Here is a 19,629-nt window from a genome sequence, read left to right on the forward strand (position 1 = left end):
AAATATGTACGATGATAGATTATGGATGAAAAAATATATTTTGAAGAATATGAGTTCGATAGTTTGTTGTTATGGTAAAAGAACTAAAACAAACATAAGCAAAAAACAAAAACTAAAAAGCTAAAAAGAAAAAATTGAAAAGATGGGTTCCGTACGAAACTAGCGATTCCTGCTATTAAATGTTCCTATGAAACTAGCGACAGTTCGTGTTGACAATCGGTAGTTATGTACTGATCGTATTCTTTTCTGTTTCATTTATTTATTTGGAATCGTTGATTATAAGTGTTTAAATATGTACGATAATAGATTTTGTAAGAAAAAATATATTTTAAAGAATATAAGTTCCATAGTCTGTTGTTATGGTAAGAGAACTAAAACAAACATAAGCAAAAAACAAAAACTAAAAAGCGAAAAAGAGGGGTTCGGCACGAAGCGAGTGATTCGTTCCCGTAACTGTTGCTAACATTGTAGCGACAATTCTGGTGGACAATCGGTAGCTAAGTACTGATCGTACCCTTTTCTGTTTCATTTTTTTATTTCGAATCGTTGATTACAAGCGTTTAAATATGTACGATGATAAATTTTGGATGAAAAAAACATATTTTGAAGAATATGAGTTCGATAGTTTATTGTTATTGTAAAAGAACTAAAACAAACATAAGCAAAAAACAAAAACTAAAAAGCTAAAAAGAAAAAATTGAAAAGATGGGTTCGGTAGGAAACTAGTGATTCCTGCTATTAAATGTTGCTATGAAACTCACTACAGTTCTTGTTGACAATTGGTTGTTAAGTACTGATCGTATTCTTTTCTGTTTCATTTATTTATTTGGAATCGTTGATTACAAGTGTTTAAATATGTACGATGATAGATTTTGTATGAAAAAAATATATTTTGAAGAATATGAGTTCCATAGTCTGTTGTTATGATTAGAGAACTAAAACAAACGTAAGCAAAAAACAAAAACTAAAAAGCGAAAAAGAGGGGTTCGGTACGAAGCGAGTGATTCGTTCCCGTAACTATTGCTAACATTCTAGCGACAATTCTGGTGGATAATTGGTAGCTAAGTACTGATCATACCCTATTCTCTTTCATTTATTTATTTGGAATCGTTGATCATAAGTGTTTGAATATGTACGATGATAGATTTTGGATGAAAAAATATATTTTGAAGAATATGAGTTCGATAGTTTATGGTTATGGTAAAAGAACTAAAACAAACATAAGCAAAAAACAAAAACTAAAAAGCTAAAAAGAAAAAATTGAAAAGATGGGTTCGGTACGAAACTAGCGATTCCTGATTAAATGTTGCTATGAAACTAGCGACAGTTCTTGTTGACAATCGCTAGTTAAGTACTGATCGTATTCTTTTCTGTGTCATTTATTTATTTGGAATCGTTGATTACAAGTGTTTAAATATGTACGATGATAGATTTTGTATGAAAAAATATATTTTGAAGAATATGAGTTCGATAGTTTATTGTTATGGTAAAAGAACTAAAACCAACATAAGCAAAAAAGAAAAACTAAAAAGCTAAAAAGAAAAAATTGAAAAGATGGGTTCGGTACGAAACTAGCGATTGCGGCTATGAATGTTGCTATGAAACTAGCGACAGTTCTTGTTGACAATCGGTAGTTAAGTACTGATCGTATTCTTTTCTGTTTCATTTATTTATTTGGAATCGTTGATTACAAGTGTTTAAATATGTACGATGATAGATTTTGTAAGAAAAAATATATTTTGAAGAATATGAGTTCCATAGTCTGTTGTTATGGTAAGAGAACTAAAACAAACATAAGCAAAAAACAAAAACTAAAAAGCGAAAAAGAGGGGTTCGGTACGAAGCGAGTGATTCGTTCCCGTAACTGTTGCTAACATTCTAGCGACAGTTCTGGTGGACAATCGGTAGCTAAGTACTGATCGTACCCTTTTCTGTATCATTTTTTTATTTCGAATCGTTGATTACAAGCGTTTAAATATGTACGATGATAGATTTTGGATGAAAAAATATATTTTGAAGAATATGAGTTCGATAGTTTATTGTTATGATAAAAGAACTAAAATAAACATAAGCAAAAAACAAGAACTAAAATGCTAAAAAGAAAAAATTGAAAAGATGGGTTCGGTGTGAAACTAGCGATTCCTTCTATTAAATGTTGCTATGAAACTAGCGACAGTTCTTGTTGACAATGGGTAGTTAAGTATTGATCGTATTCTTTTCTGTTTCATTTATTTATTTGGAATCGTTGATTACAAGTGTTTCAATATGTACGATGATAGATTTTGTATGAAAAAATATATTTTGAAGAATATGAGTTCCATAGTCTGTTGTTATGGTAAGAGAACTAAAACAAACATAAGCAAAAAACAAAAACTAAAAAGCGAAAAAGTGGGGTTCGGTACGAAGCGAGTGATTCGTTCCCGTAACTGTTGCTAACATTCTAGCGACAGTTCTGGTGGACAATCGGTAGCTAAGTACAGATCGTACCCTTTTCTGTTTCATTTATTTATTTGGAATCGTTGATTACAAGTGTTTGAATATGTACGATGATAGATTTTGGATGAAAAAATATATTTTTAAGAATATGAGTTCGATAGTTTATTGTTATGGTAAAAGAACTAAAACAAACATAAGCAAAAAACAAAAACTAAAAAGCTAAAAAGAAAAAATTGAAAAGATGGGTTCGGTACGATACTAGCGATTCCTGCTGTTAAATGTTGCTATGAAACTAGCGACAGTTCTGGTGGACAATCTGTAGTTAAGTACTGATCGTATTCTTTTCTGTTTCATTTATTTATTTGGAATCGTTGATTACAAGTGTTTAAATATGTACGATGATAAATTTTGTAAGAAAAAATATATTTTGAAGAATATGAGTTCCATAGTCTGTTGTTATGGTAAGAGAACTAAAACAAACATAAGCAAAAAACAAAAACTGAAAAGCGAAAAAGAGGGGTTCTGTACGAAGCGAGTGATTCGTTCCCGTAACTGTTGCTAACATTCTAGCGACAGTTCTGGTGGACAATCGGTAGCTAAGTACTGATCGTACCCTTTTCTGTTTCATTTTTTTATTTCGAATCGTTGATTACAAGCGTTTAAATATGTACGATGATAGATTTTGGATGAAAAAATATATTTTGAAGAATATGAGTTCGATAGTTTATTGTTATGGTAAAATAACTAAAACAAACATAAGCAAAAAACAAGAACTGAAATGCTAAAAAGAAAAAATTGAAAAGATGGGTTCGGTACGAAACTAGCGATTCCTTCTATTAAATGTTGCTATGAAACTAGCGACAGTTCTTGTTGACAATCGGTAATTAAGTATTGATCCTATTCTTTTCTGTTTCATTTATTTATTTGGGATCGTTGATTACAAGTGTTTCAATATGTACGATGATAGATTTTGTATGAAAAAATATATTTTGAAGATATGAGTTCCATAGTCTGTTGTTATGGTAAGAGAACTAAAACAAACATAAGCAAAAAACAAAAACTGAAAAGCGAAAAAGAGGGGTTCTGTACGAAGCGTGTGATTCGTTCCCGTAACTGTTGCTAACATTCTAGCGACAGTTCTGGTGGACAATCGGTAGCTAAGTACTGATCGTACCCTTTTCTGTTTCATTTATTTATTTGGAATCGTTGATTACAAATGTTTGAATATGTACGATGATTGATTTTGGATGAAAAAATATATTTTGAAGAATATGAGTTCGATAGTTTATTGTTATGGTAAAAGAACTAAAACAAACTTAAGCAAAAAACAAAAACTAAAAAGCTAAAAAGAAAAAATTGAAAAGATGGGTTCGGTACGATACTAGCGATTCCTGCTATTAAATGTTGCTATGAAACTAGCAACAGTTCTGGTGGACAATCTGTAGTTAAGTACTGATCGTATTCTTTTCTGTTTCATTTATTTATTTGGAATCGTTGATTACAAGTGTTTAAATATGTACGATGATAGATTTTGTAAGAAAAAATATATTTTGAAGAATATGAGTTCCATAGTCTGTTGTTATGGTAAGAGAACTAAAACAAAGATAAGCAAAAAACAAAAACTAAAAAGCGAAAAAGAGGGGTTCGTTACGAAGCGAGTGATTCGTTCCCGTAACTGTTGCTAACATTCTAGCGACAGTTCTGGTGGACAATCGGTAGCTAAGTACTGATCGTACCCTTTTCTGTATCATTTTTTTATTTCGAATCGTTGATTACAAGCGTTTAAATATGTACGATGATAGATTTTGGATGAAAAAATATATTTTGAAGAATATGAGTTCGATAGTTTATTGTTATGGTAAAAGAACTAAAATAAACATAAGCAAAAAACAAGAACTAAAATGCTAAAAAGAAAAAATTGAAAAGATGGGTTCGGTGTGAAACTAGCGATTCCTTCTATTAAATGTTGCTATGAAACTAGCGACAGTTCTTGTTGACAATGGGTAGTTAAGTATTGATCGTATTCTTTTCTGTTTCATTTATTTATTTGGAATCGTTGATTACAAGTGTTTCAATATGTACGATGATAGATTTTGTATGAAAAAATATATTTTGAAGAATATGAGTTCCATAGTCTGTTGTTATGGTAAGAGAACTAAAACAAACATAAGCAAAAAACAAAAACTAAAAAGCGAAAAAGTGGGGTTCGGTACGAAGCGAGTGATTCGTTCCCGTAACTGTTGCTAACATTCTAGCGACAGTTCTGGTGGACAATCGGTAGCTAAGTACAGATCGTACCCTTTTCTGTTTCATTTATTTATTTGGAATCGTTGATTACAAGTGTTTGAATATGTACGATGATAGATTTTGGATGAAAAAATATATTTTTAAGAATATGAGTTCGATAGTTTATTGTTATGGTAAAAGAACTAAAACAAACATAAGCAAAAAACAAAAACTAAAAAGCTAAAAAGAAAAAATTGAAAAGATGGGTTCGGTACGATACTAGCGATTCCTGCTGTTAAATGTTGCTATGAAACTAGCGACAGTTCTGGTGGACAATCTGTAGTTAAGTACTGATCGTATTCTTTTCTGTTTCATTTATTTATTTGGAATCGTTGATTACAAGTGTTTAAATATGTACGATGATAAATTTTGTAAGAAAAAATAAATTTTGAAGAATATGAGTTCCATAGTCTGTTGTTATGGTAAGAGAACTAAAACAAACATAAGCAAAAAACAAAAACTGAAAAGCGAAAAAGAGGGGTTCTGTACGAAGCGAGTGATTCGTTCCCGTAACTGTTGCTAACATTCTAGCGACAGTTCTGGTGGACAATCGGTAGCTAAGTACTGATCGTACCCTTTTCTGTTTCATTTTTTTATTTCGAATCGTTGATTACAAGCGTTTAAATATGTACGATGATAGATTTTGGATGAAAAAATATATTTTGAAGAATATGAGTTCGATAGTTTATTGTTATGGTAAAATAACTAAAACAAACATAAGCAAAAAACAAGAACTGAAATGCTAAAAAGAAAAAATTGAAAAGATGGGTTCGGTACGAAACTAGCGATTCCTTCTATTAAATGTTGCTATGAAACTAGCGACAGTTCTTGTTGACAATCGGTAATTAAGTATTGATCCTATTCTTTTCTGTTTCATTTATTTATTTGGGATCGTTGATTACAAGTGTTTCAATATGTACGATGATAGATTTTGTATAAAAAAATATATTTTGAAGAATATGAGTTCCATAGTCTGTTGTTATGGTAAGAGAACTAAAACAAACATAAGCAAAAAACAAAAACTAAAAAGCGAAAAAGAGGGGTTCGGTACGAAGCGAGTGATTCGTTCCCGTAACTGTTGCTAACATTCTAGCGACAGTTCTGGTGGACAATCGGTAGCTAAGTACTGATCGTACCCTTTTCTGTATCATTTTTTTATTTCGAATCGTTGATTACAAGCGTTTAAATATGTACGATGATAGATTTTGGATGAAAAAATATATTTTGAAGAATATGAGTTCGATAGTTTATTGTTATGGTAAAAGAACTAAAATAAACATAAGCAAAAAACAAGAACTAAAATGCTAAAAAGAAAAAATTGAAAAGATGGGTTCGGTGTGAAACTAGCGATTCCTTCTATTAAATGTTGCTATGAAACTAGCGACAGTTCTTGTTGACAATGGGTAGTTAAGTATTGATCGTATTCTTTTCTGTTTCATTTATTTATTTGGAATCGTTGATTACAAGTGTTTCAATATGTACGATGATAGATTTTGTATGAAAAAATATATTTTGAAGAATATGAGTTCCATAGTCTGTTGTTATGGTAAGAGAACTAAAACAAACATAAGCAAAAAACAAAAACTAAAAAGCGAAAAAGTGGGGTTCGGTACGAAGCGAGTGATTCGTTCCCGTAACTGTTGCTAACATTCTAGCGACAGTTCTGGTGGACAATCGGTAGCTAAGTACTGATCGTACCCTTTTCTGTTTCATTTATTTATTTGGAATCGTTGATTACAAGTGTTTGAATATGTACGATGATAGATTTTGGATGAAAAAATATATTTTTAAGAATATGAGTTCGATAGTTTATTGTTATGGTAAAAGAACTAAAACAAACATAAGCAAAAAACAAAAACTAAAAAGCTAAAAAGAAAAAATTGAAAAGATGGGTTCGGTACGATACTAGCGATTCCTGCTGTTAAATGTTGCTATGAAACTAGCGACAGTTCTGGTGGACAATCTGTAGTTAAGTACTGATCGTATTCTTTTCTGTTTCATTTATTTATTTGGAATCGTTGATTACAAGTGTTTAAATATGTACGATGATAAATTTTGTAAGAAAAAATATATTTTGAAGAATATGAGTTCCATAGTCTGTTGTTATGGTAAGAGAACTAAAACAAACATAAGCAAAAAACAAAAACTAAAAAGCGAAAAAGAGGGGTTCGGTACGAAGCGAGTGATTCGTTCCCGTAACTGTTGCTAACATTCTAGCGACAGTTCTGGTGGACAATCGGTAGCTAAGTACTGATCGTACCCTTTTCTGTTTCATTTTTTTATTTCGAATCGTTGATTACAAGCGTTTAAATATGTACGATGATAGATTTTGGATGAAAAAATATATTTTGAAGAATATGAGTTCGATAGTTTATTGTTATGGTAAAATAACTAAAACAAACATAAGCAAAAAACAAGAACTGAAATGCTAAAAAGAAAAAATTGAAAAGATGGGTTCGGTACGAAACTAGCGATTCCTTCTATTAAATGTTGCTATGAAACTAGCGACAGTTCTTGTTGACAATCGGTAATTAAGTATTGATCCTATTCTTTTCTGTTTCATTTATTTATTTGGAATCGTTGATTACAAGTGTTTCAATATGTACGATGATAGATTTTGTATGAAAAAATATATTTTGAAGAATATGAGTTCCATAGTCTGTTGTTATGGTAAGAGAACTAAAACAAACATAAGCAAAAAACAAAAACTAAAAAGCGAAAAAGAGGGGTTCGGTGCGAAGCGAGTGATTCGTTCCCGTAACTGTTGCTAACATTCTAGCGACAGTTCTGGTGGACAATCGGTAGCTAAGTACTGATCTTACCCTTTTCTGTTTCATTTATTTATTTGGAATCGTTGATTACAAGTGTTTGAATATGTACGATGATAGATTTTGGATGAAAAAATATATTTTGAAGAATATGAGTTCGATAGTTTATTGTTATGGTAAAAGAACTAAAACAAACATAAGCAAAAAACAAGAACTAAAATGCTAAAAAGAAAAAATTGAAAAGATGGGTTCGGTACGAAACTAGCGATTCCTTCTATTAAATATTGCTATGAAACTAGCGACAGTTCATGTTGACAATCGGTAGTTAAGTATTGATCGTATTCTTTTCGGTTTCATTTATTTATTTGGAATCGTTGATTACAAGTGTTTCAATATGTACGATGATAGATTTTGTATGAAAAAATATATTTTGAAGAATATGAGTTCCATAGTCTGTTGTTATGGTAAGAGAACTAAAACAAACATAAGCAAAAAACAAAAACTAAAAAGCGAAAAAGAGGGGTTCGGTACGAAGCGAGTGATTCGTTCCCGTAACTGTTGCTAACATTCTAGCGACAGTTCTGGTGGACAATCGGTAGCTAAGTACTGATCTTACCCTTTTCTGTTTCATTTATTTATTTGGAATCGTTGATTACAAGTGTTTGAATATGTACGATGATAGATTTTGGATGAAAAAATATATTTTGAAGAATATGAGTTCGATAGTTTATTGTTATGGTAAAAGAACTAAAACAAACATAAACAAAAACCAAAAACTAAAAAGCTAAAAAGAAAAAATTGAAAAGATGGGTTCGGTACGAAACTAGCGATTCGTTCTATTAAATGTTGCTATGAAACTAGCGAAAGTTCATTTTGGCAATCGGTAGTTAAGTACTGATCGTATTCTTTTCTGTTTCATTTATTTATTTGGAATCGTTGATTACAAGTGTTTCAATATGTACGATGATAGATTTTGTATGAAAAAATATATTTTGAAGAATATGAGTTCCATAGTCTGTTGTTATGGTAAGAGAACTAAAACAAACATAAGCAAAAAACAAAAACTAAAAAGCGAAAAAGAGGGGTTCGGTACGAAGCGAGTGATTTGTTCCCGTAACTGTTGCTAACATTCTAGCGACAGTTCTGGTGGACAATCGGTAGCTAAGTATTGATCGTACCCTTTTCTGTATCATTTTTTTATTTCGAATCGTTGATTACAAGCGTTTAAATATGTACGATGATAGATTTTGGATGAAAAAATATATTTTGAAGAATATGAGTTCGATAGTTTATTGTTATGGTAAAAGAACTAAAACAAACATAAGCAAAAAACAAGAACTAAAATGCTAAAAAGAAAAAATTGAAAAGATGGGTTCGGTACGAAACTAGCGATTCCTTTTATTAAATGTTGCTATGAAACTAGCGACAGTTCTTGTTGACAATTGGTAGTTAAGTATTGATCGTATTCTTTTCTGTTTCATTTATTTATTTGGAATCGTTGATTACAAGTGTTTCAATATGTACGATGATAGATTTTGTATGAAAAAATATATTTTAAAGAATATGAGTCCCATAGTCTGTTGTTATGGTAAGAGAACTAAAACAAACATAAGCAAAAGACAAAAACTAAAAAGCGAAAAAGTGGGGTTCGGTACGAAGCGAGTGATTCGTTCCCGTAACTGTTGCTAACATTCTAGCGACAGTTCTGGTGGACAATCGGTAGCTAAGTACTGATCGTACCCTTTTCTGTTTCATTTATTTATTTGGAATCGTTGATTACAAGTGTTTGAATATGTACGATGATAGATTTTGGATGAAAAAATATATTTTGAAGAATATGAGTTCGATAGTTTATTGTTATGGTAAAAGAACTAAAACAAACATAAGCAAAAAACAAAAACTAAAAAGCTAAAAAGAAAAAATTGAAAAGATGGGTTCGGTACGATACTAGCGATTCCTGCTATTAAATGTTGCTATGAAACTAGCGACAGTTCTGGTGGACAATCTGTAGTTAAGCACTGATCGTATTCTTTTCTGTTTCATTTATTTATTTGGAATCGTTGATTACAAGTGTTTAAATATGTACGATGATAGATTTTGTAAGAAAAAATATATTTTGAAGAATATGAGTTCCATAGTCTGTTGTTATGGTAAGAGAACTAAAACAAACATAAGCAAAAAACAAAAACTAAAAAGCGAAAAAGAGGGGTTCGGTACGAAGCGAGTGATTCGTTCCCGTAACTGTTGCTAAGATTCTAGCGACAGTTCTGGTGGACAATCGGTAGCTAAGTACTGATCGTACCCTTTTGTCAAAAATGCAAAATTTTTATTTTCACGAAATATTTTTTGCGAGCATTAAGCAAAATTTATAAGGCAATTGGAAGCAGATTTACGATTTATTGAGCAACAAATGTATATTTAGTAGACTATTTAAATTGAAAACAAACAAAAAATAAAGGAAAAATATAGTAGTGAGGCCCAAAACATTGTTAAAATTGCGTTCCACCCACAAGAATTTAATGTAAAGTATTACTATAATTTTCAAACTTCACGGTGAGGTGAAGGTAAAAATAAATAGTTTGTACGACGATTTATGTACGAATTTGTAAAAACTGACTAAAACCAATTAGTGTTTACCCACGTTTTTTGTTAAAAATGCAAATTTTTTATTTCCGCTAAATATTTTCTATGAGCATTAAGAAAAATTTATAAGGCATTTGGAACTGGTTTTCAGCTTATTGAACAACAACTGTATATTTAGTAGACTATTTAAATCGAAAACAAAAAAAATGAGTGAAAAATATAGTAGTAAGGCCCAAAACATTGTTAAAGTGGGGTTCCACCATCAAGGATATAACAAAAAGTATTACTAAAATTTTCAAATTTCATGGTAAGGCGAATGTGAAAATAAATAGTTTTAAGGATAATTTATGTACGAATTTGTAGAAACTAACAAAAAACCATGATTATTAGCCAACGTTTTTTTGTCAAAAGTGAAATTTTTTTATTTTCGCGAAATATTTTCCGTGAACATTAAGGAAAATTTTATAAGGCATTTGGAAGCGGATTTATGATTTATTGAGCAACAAATGTATATTTATTAGACTATTTACGTCGAAAACTAAAAAAATAAGTGAAAAATATAGTAGTGAGCCCAAAATATTGTTAAAATGGGGTTCCGCCCTCAACAATATTAACGGAAAGTATTACTTTAATTTTCAAGCTTCACAGTGAGGCGAAGGTGAAAATAAAGAGTTTGAACGATGATTTATGTACGAATTTGTAAAAACTGAAAAAAAAACCGTGTGTGTTAACCCACTTTTTTTGTCAAAAATGCAAATTTTTTATTTTCACGAAATATTTTCCATGATAATAGGCATGTAGAAGCGGATTTACAATTTATTGTGCATATTTAGTAGACTATTTAAGTCGAAAACTAAAAAAATGAGTGAAAAGTGTAGTAGGGAGGCCCAAAACATTGTTGAAATGGGGTTCCATCCTCAAGAATATAACAAAAAGTATTACTATAATTTTCAAACTTCACGGTGAGGCGAAGGTGAATAGTTTGAATAGCGATTTATGTACGAATTTGTAAAAACCGATAGAAAACCGTGAGTGTTAACCCTTTTTTTATGCAAATATTATATTTTTGTGAAACATTTTCCATGAGCATTAAGGAAAATTTATAAGGTAGCAAGAAGTGGACTTAAGATTTTTTGAGCAACAAATGTATATTTAGTAGACTATTTAAGTCGAAAGCCCAAAATATTGTTAAAATTGAGTTGCACCCTCAAGAATATAACGGAAAGTATTTCTATAACTTTCAAACATCACAGTGAGGCGAAGTTGAAAAGAAATAGTTTGAATGACGATTTATGTACAAATTTGTAAAAACTGACTAAAAACTGTGAGTGTTAACCCAAGCTTTTTTGGTCAAAAATGAAATTTTTTATTTTTATGAAATATTTTCCACAAGTTTTAAGGAAAACTATATAAGGTGTTTGGAAGTGGGTTTATAATTTATTGAGCAACAAATATATACTTAGTAGAATATTTAAGCCACAAACTGAAAGAAATAAGTGAAAAATACTATAGTGAGGACCAAAACATTGTCAAATGGGGTTCCACCGTCAAGAATCTCAATGAAAAGTCTCACCTTAATTTTCAAAACTTCACATTCAGGCGAAGGTGAAAATAAATTGATTGCATGGTGATTTATGTATGAATTTGCAAAATCGCCTAAAAGCCGTGAGTTAACCCTCGTTTTTTTGGTCAAAAATGAAATTTTTTATTTTTGCGAAATATTTTCCTTGAGTATTAAGGAAAACTATATAAGGTGTTTGGAAGCGGTTTTATGATTTATTGAGCAACAAATGTATACTTAGTAGAATATTTAAGCCGAAAACTAAAAAAATAAGTGAACAATAGAATTGTCAGGACCAAAAAATTTCACGATGAGGTGAAGGTGAAAATAAATAGATTGAACGAATGATTTATGTACGAATTTGTAAAACCGACTAAAAATCGTGAGTGTTAACCCATGTTTTTTTGGTCAAAAATGCAAAATTTCATTTTTGCAAAATATTTTTTGCAAGCCTTAAGGAAAACTTTATAAGGTGTTTGGAAGTGGTTGTATGATTTATTGAGCAACAAACGTATACTTAGTAGAACATTTAAGCCGAAAACTTAAAAAAAAAAATATGTAAAAAAATAAAATAATGTGGACCAAAACATTGTCAAATGGGGTTCCACCCTCAAGAATCTCAATGGAAAGTCTCACCTTAATTTTCAAAACTCCACATTGAGGTGAAGCTAAAAATAAATAGAGTGAATGGTGATTTATGTACGAATTTGCAAAACCGACTAAAAGCAGTGAATGTTATAACCCATGGTTTTTTGGTCAAAAATGAAATTTTTTATTTTTGCAAAATTTTTTCTGCAAGCATAATGGAAAACTTTACAATGTGTTTGGAAGTGGTTTTACAATTTATTGAGCAACAAATGTATACTTAGTAGAACATTTATGCCGAAAATTGAAAAAATAAGTGAAAACTACAATAGTGAGGACCAAAACATTGTCAAATGGGGTTCCACCCTCAAAAATCTCAACGAAAAGTCTTATCTTAATTTTCAAAATTTCACAATGAGGCGAAGGTGAAAACAAATAGATTGAATGATGATTTATGTATGAATTCGTAAAACCGACTAAAAATCGTGAGTGTTAACCCATGTTTTTTTTGTCAAAAATGCAAAATTTTATTTTGTTTGGGCAATATTTTTCGCGAGCATTAAGGAAAACTTTATAAGGTGTTTGGAAGCGGTTTTATGATTTATTGAGTAACAAATGTATACTTAGTAGAATATTGAAGCCAAAAACTGAAAAAATAAGTTAAAAATACAATAGTGAGGACCAAAACATTGCCAAATGGAGTTCCACCCTCAAGAATCTCAACGGAAAGTCTTACCTTAATTTTCAAAATTTCACGGTAGGCGAATATGAAAACAAAGAGATTGAACGATGATTTATGTATGAATTTGTAAAACGACTAAAAATCGTGGGTGTTAAACACCCACGTTTTTTTTTTTGGTCAAAAATGCAAATTTTTATTTTTGAGAAATATTTTCTGCAAGCATTAAGGAAAACTTTATAACTTGTTTGGAGGTAGTTTTATGATTTATTGTGCAACAAATGTATACTTAGTAGAATATTTAAGCCGAAAATTGAAAAAAAAAATGTGAAAAATTCAATAATGTGGACCAAAACATTGTCAAATGGGGTTCCACCCTCAAGAATCTCAATGGAAAGTCATACCTTAATTTTCAAAATTTCATGATGAAGTGAAGGTGAAAGCAAATAGTTTGAACGACGATTTATGTATAAATTTGTAAAATTGACTAAAAATCATGAGTTCTAAGGAAAACTTTATAAGGCATTTGGAAGCGTTTTTACAGCTTTTTGAGCAATAAATGTATATTTAATAAAATATTTAACATGAAAACTAAGAAAATAAGTCAAAAAACACAGTTGTGAGGCTCAAAACATTGCTAAAATGGGGTTGCGTCCTCTAGAATATCAACAAAAGTCTAACTTTAATTTTCAAAATTTCACAGTGAGGCGACGGTGAAAACAAATAGATTGAATGATGATTTATTAGAGCCAAACTTGTTTTTTAAGCACTCGAGAGTTCGCCTCATTCTGCGTGCGCAAAGCCCACCTCGTCTTGTGTGCCTGGGTTCGCCTCGTTCTACATGTGAGGTGTCCGTATTATTGCATGCCAGAAGCCCGCATCGTTTTGGTGTGCACAAAGCCGGCCTCGTTTTTCGTGCGTAGGGCTAGCCTCAATTTTGCGACATATTTCGTCTCGTTTTCATGCGCGGAGCTCACCTCATTTTCCATCTAGAACTCCTTCCTATTTTCTGTGAGTGGAACCAGCCTTGTTTTGCATGTCATGGTTCATCGTTCTGCGTGAGCTGAGTTTGTGTCATTTTGTGTACGTCGAGCCCGCTTAACACTCATGTTTTTCTTAATAAAAATGCAGATTTTTTATTTTCTCAAAATATTTTTCCTGAGCATTAAGTTAAACATTTTAAGGAATTTGGAAGTAGTTTTACGGTTGATTGAGCAACAAATGTATACTAAGTAGAATATTTAAGCCCAAAACTAAAAAAATAAGTGAAAAATATAGTATTGAGGCCGATAACATTTTCAAATGGGGTTCTACACTCAAGAATCACAACGGAAAGTCTCACCTTAATTTTCAAAACTTCACAGTAAGGCGAAGGTGAAAATAAATAGATTTATGTACAAATTTGCAAAATCAACTGAAAATCGTGAAAACCCACCTTTTTTTTGGGGAAAAATGATAATTTTTTATTTTCGCAAAATATTTTCCATGAGCATAAGGGAAAATTTTATAAGGCATTTAGAAGCGGTTGTATGATTTATTGAGCAATTGATGTATATTTAGTAGAATATTTAAGTCAGAAACTAAAAAAATAAGTGAAAATAATATTAGTGAGGCCCAAAACATTGTTAAAATGGGGTTCCACCCTGAAGAATATCCAAAGAAAATCTTACCAAAATTTTCAAAACTTCATTGTGTGGCTAAGAAGAAAATAAATAGATTGAACGATGATTTACGATGACTGGGCGATGATTGGTAGCGTGGTACTAATCTTTCTCTATCCCAATTTATTTATATATTTTCTACTTTTATGTTTTTTCCTTTGAGATTTTTGTTTTCCTACGTTACTTTATTTGAGTAACCACTATTAAATTCAAATATATTTAAATTTAGGTTTTAAAACATTGATTACAAGTATTTAAATATGATTTATAATAGATTTTGCACAGAAAAAATATTTTAAAGAATATGTATATGATAATTTGTTGTTATGGTAAGAGAAATAAAAGAAACATTAGCAAGAAATTAAAAAAAAAACCAAAAACAAACAAAAATTTGAAAAAGGGGGATCTATATAAAGCTAGCGATTGTCATCATTAGGAGTCGCTAGCTTGTTAGTGACCCCACCTCTAAACCTTCAGTATCAAAGTATCGATCGTATCCTTTTTTATTTTATTTTATTTTTTATTTTCCGCTATTTTTTTTTTCTTCCTACCTTATTTTATGTAAATTTAAATACCTTTAGATTTAGAGTTATATCCTCGTTTTTTGTGTGCAGTTGGACCTGTTTTGTGTGACTGATTTTAGAGAGAAAGAGAGAGAACTGGCCGACTAAGAAACAGAGAAAGCGAGCAAGCAAGCAGAGGTCGCCGGCAATAGAAAAGTCAGTTTTGATTTGGGTATTTGAAGTGGTTTTATTTTCCTTTCGTTAAATTTCGCATCGCAGATTTGAACAACATTTTGTATTGGAAAACGCTAATGTCATAAACAACTGCCCGTCTAGCTCAGTTGGTAGAGCGCAAGGCTCTTAACCTTGTGGTCGTGGGTTCGAGCCCCACGGTGGGCGTTTTTTTATCTCTTTTTTTTTTTTTTCAAACAAATTTCTAGTTTTATTTTTGCCATGCTTTCCAAAATTGATTTTAATCTTACTTTATCCTATGTAAATAAAAAATCGTCATTTTACTCCTGAACTCAAAATTCACTCAACTTTGCTACCCCAATTTCGATTATGATTCCCCTTTACCCCATAAAACTCAAACTTTTTCTAGTTTTATTTTTAGCCACGCTTTCCCGAACTGATTTTAATCTTACTTTATCATGTAAACAACAAAATTGTCATTTTACTCTTGAAACTAAAAATTCGTTCAACTTTGCTACTTCGAATTTGATTTTGATTCCCCTCTACCCCATAAAACTCAAAGTTCACTCCACGTTGTCTTAATTCTGTTAACCCCATTATGTGAGTTTGTTTTGGGTACTAGGCTAATCATTTTTTATTTTTTTTCATCTCTGCAACTTAATCATTGTAACCCAAAAAAAAAATTCAAATTCTTAATTTCTTCTCTAAACTTAATATTTTCTAATTGTTGATGTTAACACATAGTGGGATTTAGCATCAAATACATTGGCACATGTAGCTTAGTCTTATTGGGTGGTGGACCTCACATCTGTTATAGGGGAGACTTTTAGGGCCTATTTGGTATTCTATTAAAAAAATTTCATCATTCCTCAAATCATTTCTTAAGAACATTTCTTGAAAATAATTTTTTTAAGACTAAAAAATTTGTTTGATAAGAGATTTAAAAATTTTAAATCTTAAAACTTAAACTGACAAAGAGATTCAATGAGAGGAAGTTGCAAGAGAGAGAGGAAGAGGATAAACGAGGAAAGAAAGTAATAGATGATTGGAGGAAAGAGAAAGAGAGGATTGAAAGAGATAGAGAGGAACATGAGATAGTAGAGATTTTTTAATGTACCCGGAATACGAAATGGTACACCACATGTCTCTGTACAAGTGATAAGATTCTTGTGTTAAAATACTAGTAACATAAAAAATAAAATTTTTCCACAATTTATATAATAACATGTGGTGTACCACTTGTCTTACTGACACAAGGAAAAGTTTCTCAAGATAGAGAAAAAATAGAGAGAATGAAGGGAGTGGATTGGAGGAGAGTCAAAGGAAAAATTAAAAATAACATAAAAAAATAGGAGGAGGAGGGAGAAAGAAGAAGAGAGAGAGAGAGAGAGAGAGAGAGAGAGAGAGAGAGAGATATATATATATATATATATATATATATATATATATATATATATATATATATAGGGGTGTGATATTCACACACCCCATTTTACTTCTCACACACCTTTTTAATTTTCGGTCGTCAGATTGGATGAATTAAAGAAAATCAACGAACATAAATTATCAAGGAGTGTGTAAAAAGTAAAATAGGGTGTGTGGATAGCACACCCTTATATATATATTTGGAGTGAAAGGGGAGGAGTAACTGAAAAGAAAGGAATGAGCTTTAAATTTAAAAACTCTAATAGCTCATTTTTTGTGTTTTAGAGAATATGATATATTTTTCAGTTAGTGTTGAATTCAGTTTTTGAAAATATTCCTACCAAACAAGCTTTTAAGACCTAAAACATAAAAATTGTTTTTAAGTTTAAAAGTTAGATTCAAATAGAGTACCAAACATACCCTTACCTTCTCGTTTGAGGTCATAAATTCCATTAATTCTTATGTTAATAGCATGAAAAATAAATAAGACCACAACAAAATTTTAGCTAAATTATGAAACAAATATTAGGATTAAGTCTTGGGTATATTATGGCTTAATTGAACCAAATGTCGTACTAAACAATATTTTATTTCTTTTCTTTTCTACAAGCGAGAGGAAGAATCAAATACAGAACCTGGAATACATGAATGTTCATCACTACTTAACCGCATCCCCTTACCAACTTATAAAGAATTATGAAGAAATCTAAACGAAATTATTTGGGTCATTAATTAGGCCTAGGAGTTGAGTGCTTTGTGGATTGACGTAAGGCTTCAAAAGATGAAGTAGGATTCTTTTTTCCTCCAAATCTCCCTTCCGTTCTCTTTCTTCTTATTTGAATGGTTACGATTAAACCACGTCAATATCTTATATTGACTTCTTCGTAGAGAGAAAAAGACAAAAAAGAAAGTGAAGGAGGGAGAAAACGGAAAGAGATTTGGGCCTAGAAATTCCTACTCCCCAAAGGATCCACCATTTATACCTAAATTAGGAATTCTATTTCCTTTTCCTATACAGTTAGGGTTTTGTTGGCTATATATACAAACCCTAGTATTCGTTATTCTCCTTATTAAGTAGGCTTGAGTGTTGCACTACAATATTACAAACTTGTTCCTCAATTTGTTTCCCAATTTTTTGAAGCAATGTCGACCGAAGAAAACCCTAATCCCACCTCTGTAGTTCGCTTGGACGTCGGAGGAAAAATATTCCGGACCACCGTTAGTACTTTCACTAATCGCGAGCCTCATTCGAGGCTAGCTGCAATGTTTAGCGGTCGTCACAACTTGCAGCAAGACGAGAATGGAGCTGTTTTTATCGACAGGGATGGAAAACAATTTGGGCACATTCTTAACTGGTTAAGAGACGGCAAAGTCCCTACCTTATTAGAAGATTCTGTATATGAAGAACTTCTGAGAGAAGCAGAATACTATCAGCTAGTTGGGTTAATGGATGGAGTACAAGATGTTCTAAATAAGAACAAAGGTGAAGAGGACAAGCCATGTCCATATTTAACTCGTGCCGGTGTTATCGACAAGTACTTGAAAAACCTTCAAGGTCTTGATCTTTCTGGCCTCGATCTTTCTTACCTGGACCTTTCAGGTATGGACTTCACCTATGCATATGTGAGAAGCACAAAATTCTCCGATGCAAATTTATCGGATGCAAAGTTTACGGGGGCGTATGCTGAGGGTGCCATCTTCGACAATGCGGAGTTGAGAGGATCAAGTATGTGTGATGCAGATCTTGCTGGAGCTTCTTTTGTGGGTGCTGATCTTCACGGTGCTAATTTTCGTGGGGCAAGTTTGAAAGGCTGTAGGTTTGAGGAGCCATATATGAAAGGGCAGGCTTTTATCATGAGGATATGCCGACGGTCAATTTGAAGGGAGCAACTGAAGTAGACTCGATTATAGTTACAAGAAAGGGGTAGAATTAGGGTTTAATTAGGTTAAAAGAAAGGATTCCTTCTGCATAGCCATGACAATTGGCAACAACAAAATTATTATTTACTAGTCATTCCAAAAGAACTCCTTTTTCTTTTGTTTTGGAATTTTTACGTGTGTTTAGATGAATCCTCTTGGTGAACATTTTGGTCATCACCGGTATACTCATCCTCATTTTGTTGTGGGTTTGGCAAGTCCCAAATATTTTTATGTTTTATGAATTGGACTACTTTCCAACCACTCATCACCTTTGGATCATCAATGTAGAATACTTGTTTCGCCGTATTGACAAGGATGTAGGGATCATCCTCAAACCACCGGGTGTTTGTCATGACAAATAACAAGTACATATCTCGATTGTCTAAGTTCTTATCATACCAATGACACTTGAACATCATAACTTCCTTGCGGTTTGTGTATAACAATGAATCACACTTAAAAGTTGCCAAAAAACAAAAAAAAAAACCTATTCACATTTACCCCTGAGGAGAAAAACTCCACTGTTTTGAGTGCACAATTTACTATCTCATTCAGCTGTTAAGAATTTAACTCCGTTCACGTGACAATCAGAGTACGTTTCAGCACTAACGGGACCCAACGAAATATATCATCGGACAAAGGTACTTAAGTTGATGAGCTTAATTTTCTTCGAGCAAACCTTTACACAATATGCGCCATTTTTTCCTCAACGCCAAAACTTTGCCCGACGAATGTTATCTTGTCTTGCAAAAATTTTTTGTCATGCAAAGCCTTTGACAAAACCTTAAATAATGCCCAACTTTGCCCAATAAACGTATATTTTCGTCAAGTAAACTTACTTGACCTGATGAAATATGGTTGGGCGAGCAAATAGTATTTTATGGTTCTGCACTCCTTTAAAAACCCTAAATACTCAAAAACTCATACTTAATTAAAATAAAATCTTCCCTTGTTTTACATGACTAAATAATATGAAAAAAAAAAAATTCTATAAAAAAAAAGGTCAAAAAGTTGCAACTCAAATGATTCA

The 19,629-nt window shown here is 31.6% G+C and overlaps 1 protein-coding gene and 1 non-coding gene across 2 annotated transcripts; both read left to right on the plus strand.

Annotated features, from left to right (window-relative positions):
• The first annotated feature begins 15,388 nt into the window (after positions 1-15,388).
• TRNAK-CUU (transfer RNA lysine (anticodon CUU)) lies at positions 15,389-15,461 on the plus strand. Its single transcript has one exon. It is a non-coding gene; the product is annotated as a tRNA-Lys (tRNA).
• A 2,361-nt stretch (positions 15,462-17,822) lies between these two features.
• On the plus strand, positions 17,823-18,560 carry LOC137714961 (uncharacterized). Its single transcript, XM_088690416.1, has one exon. The coding sequence runs from the start codon at positions 17,823-17,825 to the stop codon at positions 18,558-18,560; it is 738 nt and encodes a 245-aa protein (XP_088546542.1).
• The last annotated feature ends 1,069 nt before the right edge of the window (positions 18,561-19,629 follow it).

The sequence above is a fragment of the Pyrus communis genome, chromosome 3 (genome assembly GCF_041283825.1).
Source record: "Pyrus communis isolate YQ-2024b chromosome 3, ASM4128382v1, whole genome shotgun sequence".
Taxonomy (NCBI): Eukaryota; Viridiplantae; Streptophyta; class Magnoliopsida; order Rosales; family Rosaceae; genus Pyrus; species Pyrus communis.

Excerpts from the sequence above, each read along its gene's own strand:
- LOC137714961 (XM_088690416.1), top strand. The coding sequence starts at position 17,823 with ATGTCGACCGAAGAAAACCCTAATCCCACCTCTGTAGTTCGCTTGGAC.